The sequence below is a fragment of the Dipodomys ordii genome, unplaced genomic scaffold (genome assembly GCF_000151885.1).
Source record: "Dipodomys ordii isolate 6190 unplaced genomic scaffold, Dord_2.0 Scaffold23, whole genome shotgun sequence".
NCBI lineage: Eukaryota > Metazoa > Chordata > Mammalia > Rodentia > Heteromyidae > Dipodomys > Dipodomys ordii.
This window is the reverse complement of record NW_012267239.1, coordinates 1666646-1679584: the sequence shown is the minus strand read 5'-3', so window position 1 is coordinate 1679584 and position 12939 is coordinate 1666646. Positions and strand designations below refer to the sequence as shown.

At 45.8% G+C, this 12939-nt stretch overlaps 1 protein-coding gene across 3 annotated transcripts in view; it reads left to right on the top strand.

Annotated features, from left to right (window-relative positions):
* Depdc5 (DEP domain containing 5) overlaps positions 1-12939 on the top strand; it is a 135404-nt gene that overhangs the window by 105063 nt on the left and 17402 nt on the right. For all 3 annotated transcript variants that reach the window (XM_013014494.1, XM_013014493.1, XM_013014492.1), the window contains 4 exons: positions 1662-1739; positions 2744-2876; positions 4932-5040; positions 8046-8273. In XM_013014494.1, coding sequence (XP_012869948.1) covers positions 1662-1739; positions 2744-2876; positions 4932-5040; positions 8046-8273 — 548 coding nt within the window. The remainder of the gene's footprint in view (positions 1-1661; positions 1740-2743; positions 2877-4931; positions 5041-8045; positions 8274-12939) is intronic.

The window sequence follows — 12939 nt, the reverse complement described above, 5'->3', positions numbered from 1 at the left end:
GCCACTGGCGCCCGGCTCACTTGGTTTCTTTAATGTCATAAATCCTATGCTGGTTTTACCTTTGCCTCACATACCAGAGAACAGTCATTCTAGCCAATAGAGGTGATAATCACTTCAGTTCTAGGACGAAAAGAAAAACCATAGATGTGTAGCCTGGAAGTGAGAAGACCAAAAATGACCAGACAGGCAGAATCAGGACCAAAGACTGAAAATAACAGAAAGCAGATTTCATTTCTGGCCAAGGAATTAGCATGACGAGGGGCACCAGTGCACCAAAATGGGCTATATTTAGAGGAGCCTTTGAGAATGTTCCTGCTCGGAGGACACCCTCTTGCTCAAACTCATGGGCTCAGTAGAAACTTGGCATTAGGAGGAAATAAACTTTATGGGTCTTTACAGGTTTTTCCTAGCCTGAGGTTCTGGTTTTTATTTTTTTGATGTGATGTTGGGATTGAGTCTAGCGCCTTGTGCATGTTAGGCAAGTGCTATACCAGTGAGCCACACCCTTAGCCCCAAAATGTTGTGTGTGGGATGAAGGAAAGGAAGAGATTCTGAAGAGTTTGAGAGGCTTCTGGTCAAGCCTAGGACAACCCAGTTTAAGTGGTCCATTCAACTGCTGAGTATTGTGTGTGTGTGTGTGTGTGTATGAGAAAGGGGGGAAGGAGGGAGGGAGAGAGAGAGAAAGAGAGAGAGAGTGGCCTGGAACTGGAGATCCTCAAGCCTCAGTATCCTCTAAGTGCTGGGATTACAGGCATGCGCTGCCATGCCTGACTTGAGCGTGTTCCAAGGCACTGTCACATGATTAAGAGCAAACTGGAGCAGTATGAGGTAGAAAGCTCTGGGCTTTGGATGGTAGCTGACCCGAATTCTAATCCAGATCCTGATGTTTCTCTTCTCAGCTCTTTGGCCTTCACCAGCTCCTTGAACCAACCTGAGTTTCAAAGAGTCAAAGCTATTGTTGTAGTCTTTAGTATTGTTTCCCATTTGGGGCTATATGACTAGACTATCCATCCTGTACTTACTATCATACACATTAGCCTCACAACTACTCTGAAAATGCATCATTCACACATTTCAAAGGAGGAAACAGGCTTTAAAAAAGCCAGAGGAGCCGGGCACTGGTGGCTCATGCCTGTAATCCTAGCTACTCAGGAGGCTGAGATCTGGGATCATGGTTCAAAACCAGCCGGGGCAGGAAAAGTCCATGAGACTCTAATCTCCAGTAAACCACTCAGGAAACCAGAAGTGGTGCTGTGGCTCAAGTGGTAGAGTGCTAGCCTTGAGCTGAAGAGCTAAGGGACAGCGCCCAGGCCCAGAGTTCAAGCCCCACGAGTGACCAAAAAAAAAAAAAAAAAAAGCCAGAGGTCGGGTAGCTGGTGGTTGAGGATACTGAGATTCCAGCCTCTACGCTTTGGGTTAAGACTGACAAAATGACATGTGAAAAGATGTCAGACTAAAATCCAAGAGCAGTACAAGAAGATTTCTTGAAAATGCTTGGGCCTGAAGCATATTATTAACAGGGAGAGATGCTTATTCAGGGCAGGTGGATTTAGACCTGAGCCCACTTTATATTCTGCTTTTTTTTTTTTTTAAGTAGGAAACCACCCATGAACTACTGACCACCTGTGTACCCTTTTGTTTTGTGCCCCTCTGTGTTACAGCTCTCAGCAGCAGGCGACAAGCTGTTTAACGTCATCCTCCACTCTGGTGGAGATCCTGGAAGCCATGAAGCACTCCTCGTAAGTGGCTCATCACATTACACATGGTACAGAGGCAGGAGGTCATACAAGGCCTAGGCCACATCAGTGCTCAGGTAGTGTGGAGCCCTACTCAGCTCTGCTCTTCACCAGCTGTGGCAAGTTACTCCTTTTTTTTTGGTCAGTTGTGGGGCTTGAACTCTGGGCCTGGGCACTGTTCCTGAGCTCTTCTGCTCAAGGCAAGCACTACCACTTGAGCCACAGCACCATTTCCTACTCCTTTTTTTGGGAGGGAGTCATTTGTGGTGCTTGAACCCAGGGCCTGGGCACTTCCCTGTGTTCTTTTGCTCAAGGCAAAGGCTCTACCAGGTTGAGCCACAGCCTCACTTTTGTTTTCTGATGGTTCATTAAAGATAAGAGTCTTCTAGACTTTTCTGCCCAGGCTGCCTTTGAACCTTGATCCTCAGATCTGAGCCTCTTGAGTAGATAGGATTATAGGTGTGAGCCAGGTGCCCAGCTTTGTGGCAAGTTATTTCTCCAAGATCCATTACCTGGTTTATGTAGTGTTTTTTCTTTTATTTTTTTTAAGCTGTTAAGCGAATGGTTGATCAAAGGATTAAATTAAGTAGCTATGTCATACTCCTTGCCCCATAACTTTTTTTCTTTTCTTCTCTCTCTTTTTTTTTTTTGTGCTCATCCTGGGGCTTGAACTCAGGGCCTGGGCACTGTTCTTGAGCTTTGTTCAAGGCTAGTGCTCTACCACTTGCCCTGTAGCAACACTTCTGGCTTTTTCTGAATAGCTTATCGGGAATAAGAGTCTCACAGACTTTCTTGCCCCACGGGCTTCAAACCACAATCCTCAGATCTCAGCCTCCTGAGTAGCTAGGATTACAGGCATGAGCCACCAGAGCTTGGCTGGTGGCTGGAGATTTCTCTTGATCTAGAAATTGCTTTCTGAGTTTCTTCACTTCAGATAGTAAATGCTTTTTCTTCCTGCTTGTGGCCACTGGGAACACACATACCCTGCTCGCTGTGTTGGAACCCAGGACAGGAGTCCAGCTGCTCTCTGAACAGAAAGGCCTCTCACCGTGCTGCTTCGTCAGTGCTGAGGGGGTGCATTGGCTGATGAACAACGTGGAGGGGGTGCAGACACAGGCCATGGCCATTGACATCATGCAGGTGAGGCAGCAGGCTGGCCTGCAGAACTGCGTGCTCTGGTTCTTGGGGAACTAGGACCTGGCTTGGAAATAGTTACCTTTTCCAGTAACAAGCTCCATAATTGGGGTGAGGATCTGTTTTTAATAAATGTGAGGCCTATCAGAAATTTACAAAGGTTGGATATTCTTTGGAAATATATTTTAAAGACCTTAGAACTGGGTGTGGTGACACAAGCTTGTAATCCCAGCACTCAGAAGTGGAGGCAGGAAGATCAAAGGCAGCCTGGGCAACACAAGATTCTGTTTCGAAAGATCCAAAACTCCTTAAAAGTCTGCCCGGATTTACCAGAACTGAAATATTCTGGAAATAAGCTTCACAGTTTTTCCCCCACTTTAGTCAGTTTTTCCCCCACTTTAGTGTGTGTGCCTGTGTGTGTGTTGGTCTTGAGGCTTGAACTCAGGACCTGAGTGCTGTCCCTTAGCTTTTTTTACTTATGGCTAGTGCTCCACCACTTGAGCCACAGCTCTGCTTCTGGCTTTTTGGTGGTTCATTGGACATAAAGATTGTCACGGAGGCCAAACACCAGTGGTTTATGATTATAATCCTAACTACTCAGAAGGCTGAGATCTGAGGATTGTGGTTTGAAGCTAGTTAGAGCAAGAAAGTCTATCAGACTCTTATTTCCAATAAACTACCAAAAAGCCAGAAATAGAGCTGTTGCTGAAGTGGTAAAGTGCTAGCCTTTAGCTAAAGAAGCTCAGAGATAGTGCCCAAACTCTTGAGTTTAAACGCCCATACCAGCACACAAAAAATAAATAAAATTGCCATGCGCCAGTGATTCATGCTTATAATCCTAGCTACTCAGGAGATTGAGATCTAAGGATCACCATTCAAAGCCAGCCCAGGCAAGGAAAGCCCATGAGACTCTTCAATAAACTACTCAGAAAAAGTCAGAAATGGCATTGTGGTCCAAGTGTAGAATGCTAACCTTGAGCACAAAGAGACTCAGGGATAACACCGAGACCTTGAGTTCAAGCCGCAGGACAGGCAAAAATAAATAAATAAAAATAAAATAAAATGATGTGATATTTGCATGAAACCCAGGCATGTCTCTCAAATACTTTAATCTCAAGAATCCTTACAATACCTAATAGAATGTAAATGTTGTGGAACTAGTTATTATACTGTATTTTTAGGGAGTTATGACAAGAAAAAAGGGTCCATATGTGTTTAATGACGCAACTTTTTCTCTCTCTTTTTTTTTTTTTTTGGTCAATCACGGGGCTTGAACTCTGGGCCTGGGCGCTGTCCCTCAGCTCTTCATCTCAAGGCAAGCGCTCTACCACTGGAGCCACAGCACCACTTCCAGTTTTCTGGTGGTTAAATTGGAGATAAGACTCTCACGGACTTTCGTGCCCTGGCTGGTTTTGAACCAATCCTCAGATCTCAGCCTCCTGAGCAGCTAGGATTATAGGCATGAACCACTGATGCCCCGCCTTTCCAAATATCTTTGCTCTGTAATTGGTTGAATCCACAGAAACAGAGAGCTGAATGTATATGCAAGATTCAATTCTAGCTGTGGTTTCAGTCATCTTTAGGGAGGGGGGTCTTAGAAACCCATTCCTCTTGAAAATGTTAAGTTTGATAAACTCCAATGATGGTCCATCTGGATAATGTTTATACTTTGCTGTGTGTATAAAATATTTGATGGTGGGCTGGGAAGGTGGCTCAGTGGTAGAGTGCTTGCCTTGCATACATGAGGCCCTGACTTTGATTCCTCAGTACCACATAAGCAGAAAAAGCCGCAAGTGGTGCTATGGCTCAAATGGTAGAGCACTAGCCTTGAGCTGAAGAGCTGAGGGACAGTGCCCAGGCCCAGAGTTCAGGCCCCACGACCGGGGGAAAAAAAAAAGATAAAAAAGAAATATTTGATGGTAATAGCATGCATTAACATTTTGTGCTATAATCTACACCAGACAAATTGCACCGTGCATTCTTCTAGACTCCTCTGTGCAACCTAGCTTGACTCTCTGAGGTCCCTCTGGGTAAGTTTCAGAGTTTCATTGTTTTTCCTAGAAAATGTTGGAAGAGCAACTCATCACACATGCATCTGGTGAAGCCTGGCGTACCTTCATCTATGGCTTCTATTTCTACAAGATAGTGATGGACCGAGAGCCAGACCGAGGTCAGAGCCAAAGCAAATGCAGATGCCCCAGGGGGAGGGTTTTCCCTGGTGACTTGCTCTTCTACCTGACAGTGCTTCCTGAACTCCTTGTGTACCTTTGTAATCTGAGTTTACAGATCTATCAACTTCCTTGAGCCTTTGCACTTAATTTTAGTATAATCAGAGTGACAAGCATTTCTTAAGTTATAACATATTCTTATTGAGGACACTGTGGGTAAAAGATAAACCTTGAGGCCCAGGGACCTGGTGTGAGAAATTCTAAGGTCAGTTTTTGGGATTCTGTTTCTCTTTTCTTTTTCCTTTCCTTTCCTCTCCTTTCCCTTTCCTTTCCCTCTTCCTTCTCCCCCTCCTCTCCCTCCCCCTCCTCCTCTTCCTCCTCCCCCCTCCTCCCCCTCCTCCTCCCTCTCCTCCCCCTCATCCTCTTCCTCTTCTTTCTCCTCTTCCTCCTCCTCCTCCTCCAGCACTAAGACATGAACTCTGTGCATGATACTTTTGCTTACTGGCTGATGCTCTAACAACTGAGCCATGCCTAAGAAGCTCCTTGGGCTCTGTATTTATTTTTATTTATTTATTTATTTATTTTTGTCAGTCATGGGGCTTGAACTTTGGGCCTGGGCACTGTCCCTGCACTCTTCAGCTCAAGCCGAGCACTCTACCACTTGAGCCACAGTGCCACTTCCAGTTTTCTAGTGGTTTATTGGAGATAAGAGTTTCATGGATATTCCTGCCCAGGCTGGCTTTGAACCTCGATCCTCAGATCTCAGCCTCCTGAGTAGCTGGGATTACAGGCATTAGCCACCGGCACCGGCTTGGGCTGTTTTTTTTTTTTGGGCCGGTCATGGGGCCTGAACTCTGGGTCGGGGCGCTGTCCTTCAGCTCTTCAGCTCAAAGCTAGGCTCTACCACTGGAGCCACAGCACCACTTCCAGCTTTTTCTGTTTATGTGGTGCTGAGGAATCGAACCCAGGGCCTCATGCTTGCAAGGTATGCACTCTACCACTGAGCTACCTTCCCAGTTGGGCTCTGTTTTTAAATAAAGCACCCTACTTTACGTTGCTTGCAAGGTATGCACTCTACCACTGAGCTACCTTCCCAGTTGGGCTCTGTTTTTAAATAAAGCACCCTACTTTACGTTGACTTAGCCATTAGAATCACGTCAGGTGGGCTCCACTCTTATGAATCATGTGCTGGGTTTCCAAGCTTTGTTTCTTTCCCTAGGAAGTCTAGTAAGTGCTGGCAAGTTTTTCAAGACATGTCTTAGAGTTATCATTTGATATCTCCCCTAGGATAGAAAGTTCCATGATGCTACTGGGCTGGGAAGGTGGCTCAGTGGTAGAGCGCTTGCCTTGCATGCCTGAGGCCCTGGGTTCAATTCCTCAGCACCACATAAGCAAAAAGAAAAAAGCCAGAAGCGAAAAAGAAAGTTCCATGATGCTCAATTCTCTTATACAAAATGATGCAATATTTGCATATAACCTGTGTGTCACATCACCTGTGAAGTTTAAATCATTTCTTTTTTTTTGGGGGGGGGGTCCGGTCATGGGGCCTGAACTCTGGGCCTGCGCGCTGTCCCTCAGTTCTTCAGCTCAAGGCTAGTGCTCTACCACTTGAGCTACACAGTGCCACTTCCGGCTTTTTTCTTTTTGCTTATGTGGTACTGAGGAATCGAACCCAGGGCCTCATGTATACAAGGCAAGCGCTCTACCACTGAGCCACCTTCCCAGCCCGAGTTAAGTACAGATGCAGGTTGCTTTTCCCTCAGAATATTTTCCATATGTGGTTTATTGAATCTATGGATGTAGAACCCATGGGTCTAGAGATCTGTTTGGGTTTTTGTTTGCTTGGTTTTTTTTTTTTTTTTTTTTGGTTTTGGTGGGTTTTTGGGTTTGGGTTTTGGTGGTGAGAATCAAACCCAGAGCCTTGAACATGCTAGGAAAGTGGTTTGCTACTAAACTGTACTTCTTGTTTTTGTACATCTGCAACTACTGGGGAAGGGCGCACGCCTGGCGTGCGCAAGGCATCTGCAACTACTCTACAGCTGAGCCACACCCATAGTCTTTTTAGAAAAATGTGGAAAAGTGATCCCCAAGGGGTTGGAGGCGTGGGTCGGCTGGTAGAGTGTTAACCAATAAGCAAAAGAAGGCATCAGGTACTATTTGAGTCCCATTGATGCATTTCCCTTAAATTTGACCTGTTTCATCCTCAAATTAAAAACTAAAACAACAGCAACAAATATTTAGATTGTTACATTCTCTACTCTAACATTAGGAGTGGGAAATTGAGGATAAAATTATTTATTTATTTTTGGTTGGTCATGGGGCTTGAATTCTGGGCCCGAGCACTGGCCCTCAGCTCTTTAGCTCAAGGCTAGCACACTACCACTTGTGCCACAGTGCCTCTTCTGGCTTTTTCTTTTTTTTTTTTTTTGTTGGTCATGGGACTTGAACTCTGGGCCTGGGCGCTGTCCCTCAGCTCTTCAGCTCAAGGCGAGCGCCCTACCACTTGAGCTACAGCACCACTTCCTCTTCTGGCTTTTTCTGCTTATGTGGTGCTAAGGAATCAATCCCAGGGCCTCATGCATGTGAGGCAAACACTACCACTGAGCCTCCTTCCCAGCCCCAAATATTTTTTTAAAATAGGACTAAATTTCACATAACATAAAATTAACCATTTAAGGGGATATTTAGTAGTATATTTGTGGGTGTTGTATGAACAGCACCACTGTATTAGTTTCAGATCCTTTTTACCACCTTAAAATGGGTCCCTTACCCTGTTAGCCATCATTCCCCAGCTCTTCCTCCTCTTCTCCATCTAGGCAGCTTTTGTTCTCTAAAGATTTATATCCTCTGAACATCTCATACAAAAGGAGTTGAATAATGTATGGCCTTTTATGTCCAGTTTCTCTTACTGTGTGTGTTTTTAAGGTTCATCCACGTTGTCGCATGGGTCTGTACAAATGTTAGTGTTTGCAATGAGAATCCTTCACTCCCTTGTGCTCTTCCCCAGTGGCCATGCAGCAGCCCACGGCCACCTGGCACACGGCAGGGGTGGACGACTTTGCCAGCTTCCAGCGCAAATGGTTTGAAGTGGCCTTTGTGGCAGAAGAGCTCTTGCATTCGGAGATTCCTGCCTTCCTCCTGCCTTGGCTCCCCAGCCGGCCAGCCTCCTATGCTAGCAGACACAGCTCCTTCAGCCGCAGTTTTGGAGGACGTAGCCAGGCAGCCGCACTTTTAGGTATGTGTTCGCCCTGCTTTGAGTCTGGTGGCTGCATTTGGCAGGTGGCTGGGAGAGGATGGTAGCCAACAAAGATAATGATACCATGTGAACGAGGATTACAGCCACTGTGACTGTCACACTATCTATTAGCATTGAGGATTCCAGTGCTATCTTCCAACCAGCTGACAGTATTTAGCATCTCTCAAATCAGAGCATGGTATCTGTCAAACCCCTGTACCATAGGAGAGAATAGGAAAATTTTTACTTTTTTCTGAGAGAACCTTAGGATTTAGGGGATATAACTGGTACTCACAGTGTGTTTAGCTCCTCAGGGGCCTTTCCTACAATTCTAGCATCCTAGGTTCTCAGAAGAAGAAAGGGCCTAAAAGGTCATCCATTCCACATACTGGCAAGGCCTGAATCCCTCCCTTCATCTCTTCCTTCCAGGTCTGCTTGCCAAATTGAGGGATGTGAACTGAAAGTCTTTCCCCCTTTCTGTGGTTCTCTGACTCTAAGACAGGAATGAATATCTAGTGACCTTTTGATTGGAAATAGGACCTGTGTTCTAGAGGACCCAGCAATGGGCTGAGATGCGGGAGTCGGAAAATACATCCTCTGGATGAGATACCATAGGATTTTTTTTGGGGGGGGTCTGGTCATGGGACCTGAACTCTGGGCCTGGGTGCTGTCCCTCAGCTCTTCAGCTCAAGGCTAGCACTCTACCACTTGAGCCACAGCGCCACTTCCGGCTTTTTTCTTTTTGCTTATGTGGTGCTGAGGAATTGAACCCAGGGCCTCGTGCATGCAAGGCAAGCGCTCTACCACTGAGCCACCTTCCCAGCCCTACCATAGGATTTTTTAAGCCAGGTTGTAGCATACCTACAAGGTTAGTGTTCTATCACTTGAGCCACAGCTCTACGCCCATCCTGCACATCCTTTGGAAAGCAGGAAGCAACTGTGACATAGACCAAACTCCAGTGGAATGCCATGTTCTGCTTCATTCTCTGGTGAAGGCCCAGCTAGATAGAATCCTTGCCTAACTAGTAAAATGGAAACCTTAACAGCCAACACAGTTTCCAGAGCCTCAGGTTCACTGAGATCCTTCACCCTCATAGCTGCACCTGTAGGTGCTCAGTATTGCATATGAAAAGTGGAGAGGGCAGGAAAAGAGCCACAGGGGTGCAGAGCCGTCCTCCCTTTAACCCAACCTGGGAGGCGTTGAAGCAGGTGCCAGGCCAATGTGAAGTAAGGGACTGTTTTTAGAGCAGGACACATAAATGGTCAGAGGAGGCCCAATAGAAGGAAGCACTGTCCTCTGCCCTGTCCTGGCCCCTGGGCTCCTCCCATGCTTTTAACGATGTCATTTCTGGCTGCTCCAGCCCTGCCTGATGTGACAGTGCTAGTAAAAGCATCCATGCCAGGTTTCTGAGTGTTGATGAGTCAGACACTATACCAAGCAGAAAAGACCTTGTGTCATCCCAGTCCTGCAACAGGATGACTAAAACATTAGAGTTCTGGAGACTGATTCTTAGTTTGTCTAATGCTCTGGTTCTGCATCTACTGGATGCTAGAGCTGGAGTTTAGTCTCAGGATCACCTGGCCTTAAAGCCTGAGCTCTACTGCACCTGGATCGGTTAGGACTTCAGGTGATTCATACAATAGTCAGGTTCAGGAACAACTAACTGCTGCCCTTGCTATAAAAGCATAGCTGTCTCAGTGTGGCTTCTCTTCTCTCTCTGCCACCCTGCATGTCTTTCCTGCAATTCCACCTATGTCCTAGATCCAGCCACTGGGATCCCCACCAGGGTCTACAGCTAGTTGGTCTTGTCTCCATCATCTTTCTAGTCTCCATCATCCATTGCATGTCTTCACTTGCCTCATTGCACAACTTAGAGCCACTAAGCCTCCAGCCACTGCCCCCAAACCCATCCTTAGTGTTCTATGTCCCTGAGCAAATAGAAGCTTTTAGAAGTGAATTCCCAGCTGGGTGCTGGCGGCTCATGCCTGGGATCCTAGAGACTCAGAAGGCTGAGAGCTGAGGATCCCGGTTCAAAGCCAGCCCAGGCAGGAAAGTCTATGAGATTCTTATCTCCAATTAACTACCAGAAAACCAGAAGTGGTGCTGTGGTTCAAAGTGGTAGAGCACTAGCCTTGAGCACAAAAGCTCAGGGACAGTGCCAGGCCCTGAGTTCAAGCCCAATGACTGACCAAAAGAAGAAGAAGAGAAGGAAAAGGAGAAGGAGAAGAAGAAGGAAGAGGAGGAGAGGGAGGGGGAGGGGAGAAGAAGAAAGAAAAAATTTCCTATTTGCCCTCACTAGTAGCTGTGTGGTAAAGTGAAGGGGAGGGAGTCCTGAGGATTTCTGGGGCACTGTTCCCCACTGTCCCAGATATTCTCAGGGGCTTCCTCACTCACTCCTAGTTCTCCTCTGAGGTCACACAGGAGTGAGACCTTCCCTAGCCCCACCCTCCACTCCCTGGGCCACTGAGACTCAGCTTCTTTGTCTCCTTTGCTCTCATCACTACCTGACATTCTGTTTGTACAGCCTGTGTGTTTTTCTACTTTCACAAGGATTTAAGCTATGGGATGAACTTTTGTTTCATTCAATATCTGTCTCTGTACCTAGAGACCGCTTGTCACCTAGTCAGCTTAACACATATCTGCTAGATGTGTGAAAGCATGAATGAACGTGGTTCGGCAGAACTGGGGGCATTGAATGGGTGCATTAGGTCTGGAATCAGCAAACTTTCTGACCCTAAGCAATTGTCAGACAGTTGTTTGGCCGTGTCATTCTGTTGGCCCTCCTACTCTAGGAACAAACAAACCACCTATTACCTTAGAGTCAATGTGCTCACCTCACCCTCCAGGAGACAAGGCCCATGTCCCAGAGGTCTGGACCCAGTCGCAGCCCACTGCATTTCCTCCTTAATTTTTCTGGAAAGCTTCAGGTATGCATCCTTGTGCAGGTTCTCAAGCTCTCCTGACATTGTCTGTACAAACTCCTTTCCAAAATCGTTTCCTTTGGTGGCTGGTCAAACCTATTGATGGTTGTAGTCTCCCATTCAAGATCAGAGTCCATTCTCATAGTTTAGCTCTGGTTCTCAGTGCTGAAAGAATAGTCCATAGAAAAAATAAGTCATGGCTGTCAGTAGCTTACACCTGTAATCCTAGTTACTCAGGAGGCTGAGATCTGAGGATCACAGTTCAAAGCCACTCCGGGCAAGCAAGTCTGTGAGACTCTCTAATAAACTACTCAGAAAAAGCTGGAAGTGGGTGCTGTGGCTCCCAAGTGGTAGAGCCCTAACCTGGAGCCGTAGAGGCTTAAGGACAGCACCCTGGCTCAAAGTTTTGCCCAGGACTGGCAAAAAAAAAAAAAGGAGAGCAAGAGGAAGAGGGGAGAATTTTTAGTCCCAGCAGGTAGTTTTATAAACCAGTATTCTCTACCTGGGGTCTGCGTCCAGGCCTCAGGGGCTCAGTGAATCTGAAACCAGACAGAATTTTATGTAGATATATTTTCCCAGAAAACATGCTGGCTTTTCAATGTTTCCCATGGTTGTTAAAAAGAATTTCATTCCATCACCTCTCCCAAAGGCCGTGGCGAGTTTTTGTTTTTGTTTTTTTTCCTTTTAAACCTAATATGACCTTATTAAAGCTAATTTTATCCAGTGGTAATTTTCAGACCTTTCTGTTCAAACATGAAATGGTTCTTCCCAGCATTCTGCTTGCTTGTTTTACTTTTTCTTTTCTTTCTTTTCTTTTTTTTTGAGATAGTAGCTCAGGCTGATCCTCTTGCCTCATCCCTCTGAGTTTTGGGATTTCAGATGTGTGCCACCACACCTAGCTTCTTCCCAGGTTAAAATAGAGGCTGTGTCCTTTACTTATGTGAGAAAGAGCTATTGTCTTTTTTTTTTTTTTAAGCTGGTCCTGAGGCTTGAACTCAGTGTTTTGGATACTGTCCTTGAACTTCTTTGCTCAAGTCTAGCACTCTACCAATTGATCCACAGCTTTCCTTCTGGCTTTTTGAAGGTTAATTGGAGATAAGAATCTCACAGACTTTCCTGCCCATGCTGACTTGGAATCCCAATCCTCAGATCTTAGCTTCCTTAGCTAGGATTACAATCATGAACCACCAGTACCCAGCTAATGCTATTGTCTTCAAATTAGGTTATCTTCTAGCTAGGCATGGTGGCACATGCCTGTAATCCCAAAGCTTGGGAAACTGAGGCATGAGGATTTCAAGTTTGAGATCAGTCTGGACTACATAGCAAATTTGAAGACAACTAGATGACATACTGAGGCGCTATCTCAAAACAAAAAACAAACAACCACAAAAAAAAAAAAAAAATCAAGCTAGGCCCCAGTGGCTCATGCCTGCTGTAATCCTAGCTACTTAGGAATCTGAGATCTGAGAATGGGGGTTCAAAACTAGGCCAGGCAGGAAAGTCTGTAAACCTCTTAACTCTAATTAACCATCATCACCAAAAAAAAAAAGCTGAAAGTGGAGTTGTGGCTCAAGTGTAGGGTGCTAGCCTTGAGTGAAAATCTAAAGAATAGTACACACGCACACGCACACGCACACACCGGCTAGGCTAAAAGCCTGTGAATTGTTTGTAATTTATTCCTTGTTTGGTTGTTTGGTTATTGTTCTCTCTCTCTCTCTCTCTCTCTCTCTCTCTCTCTCTCTCT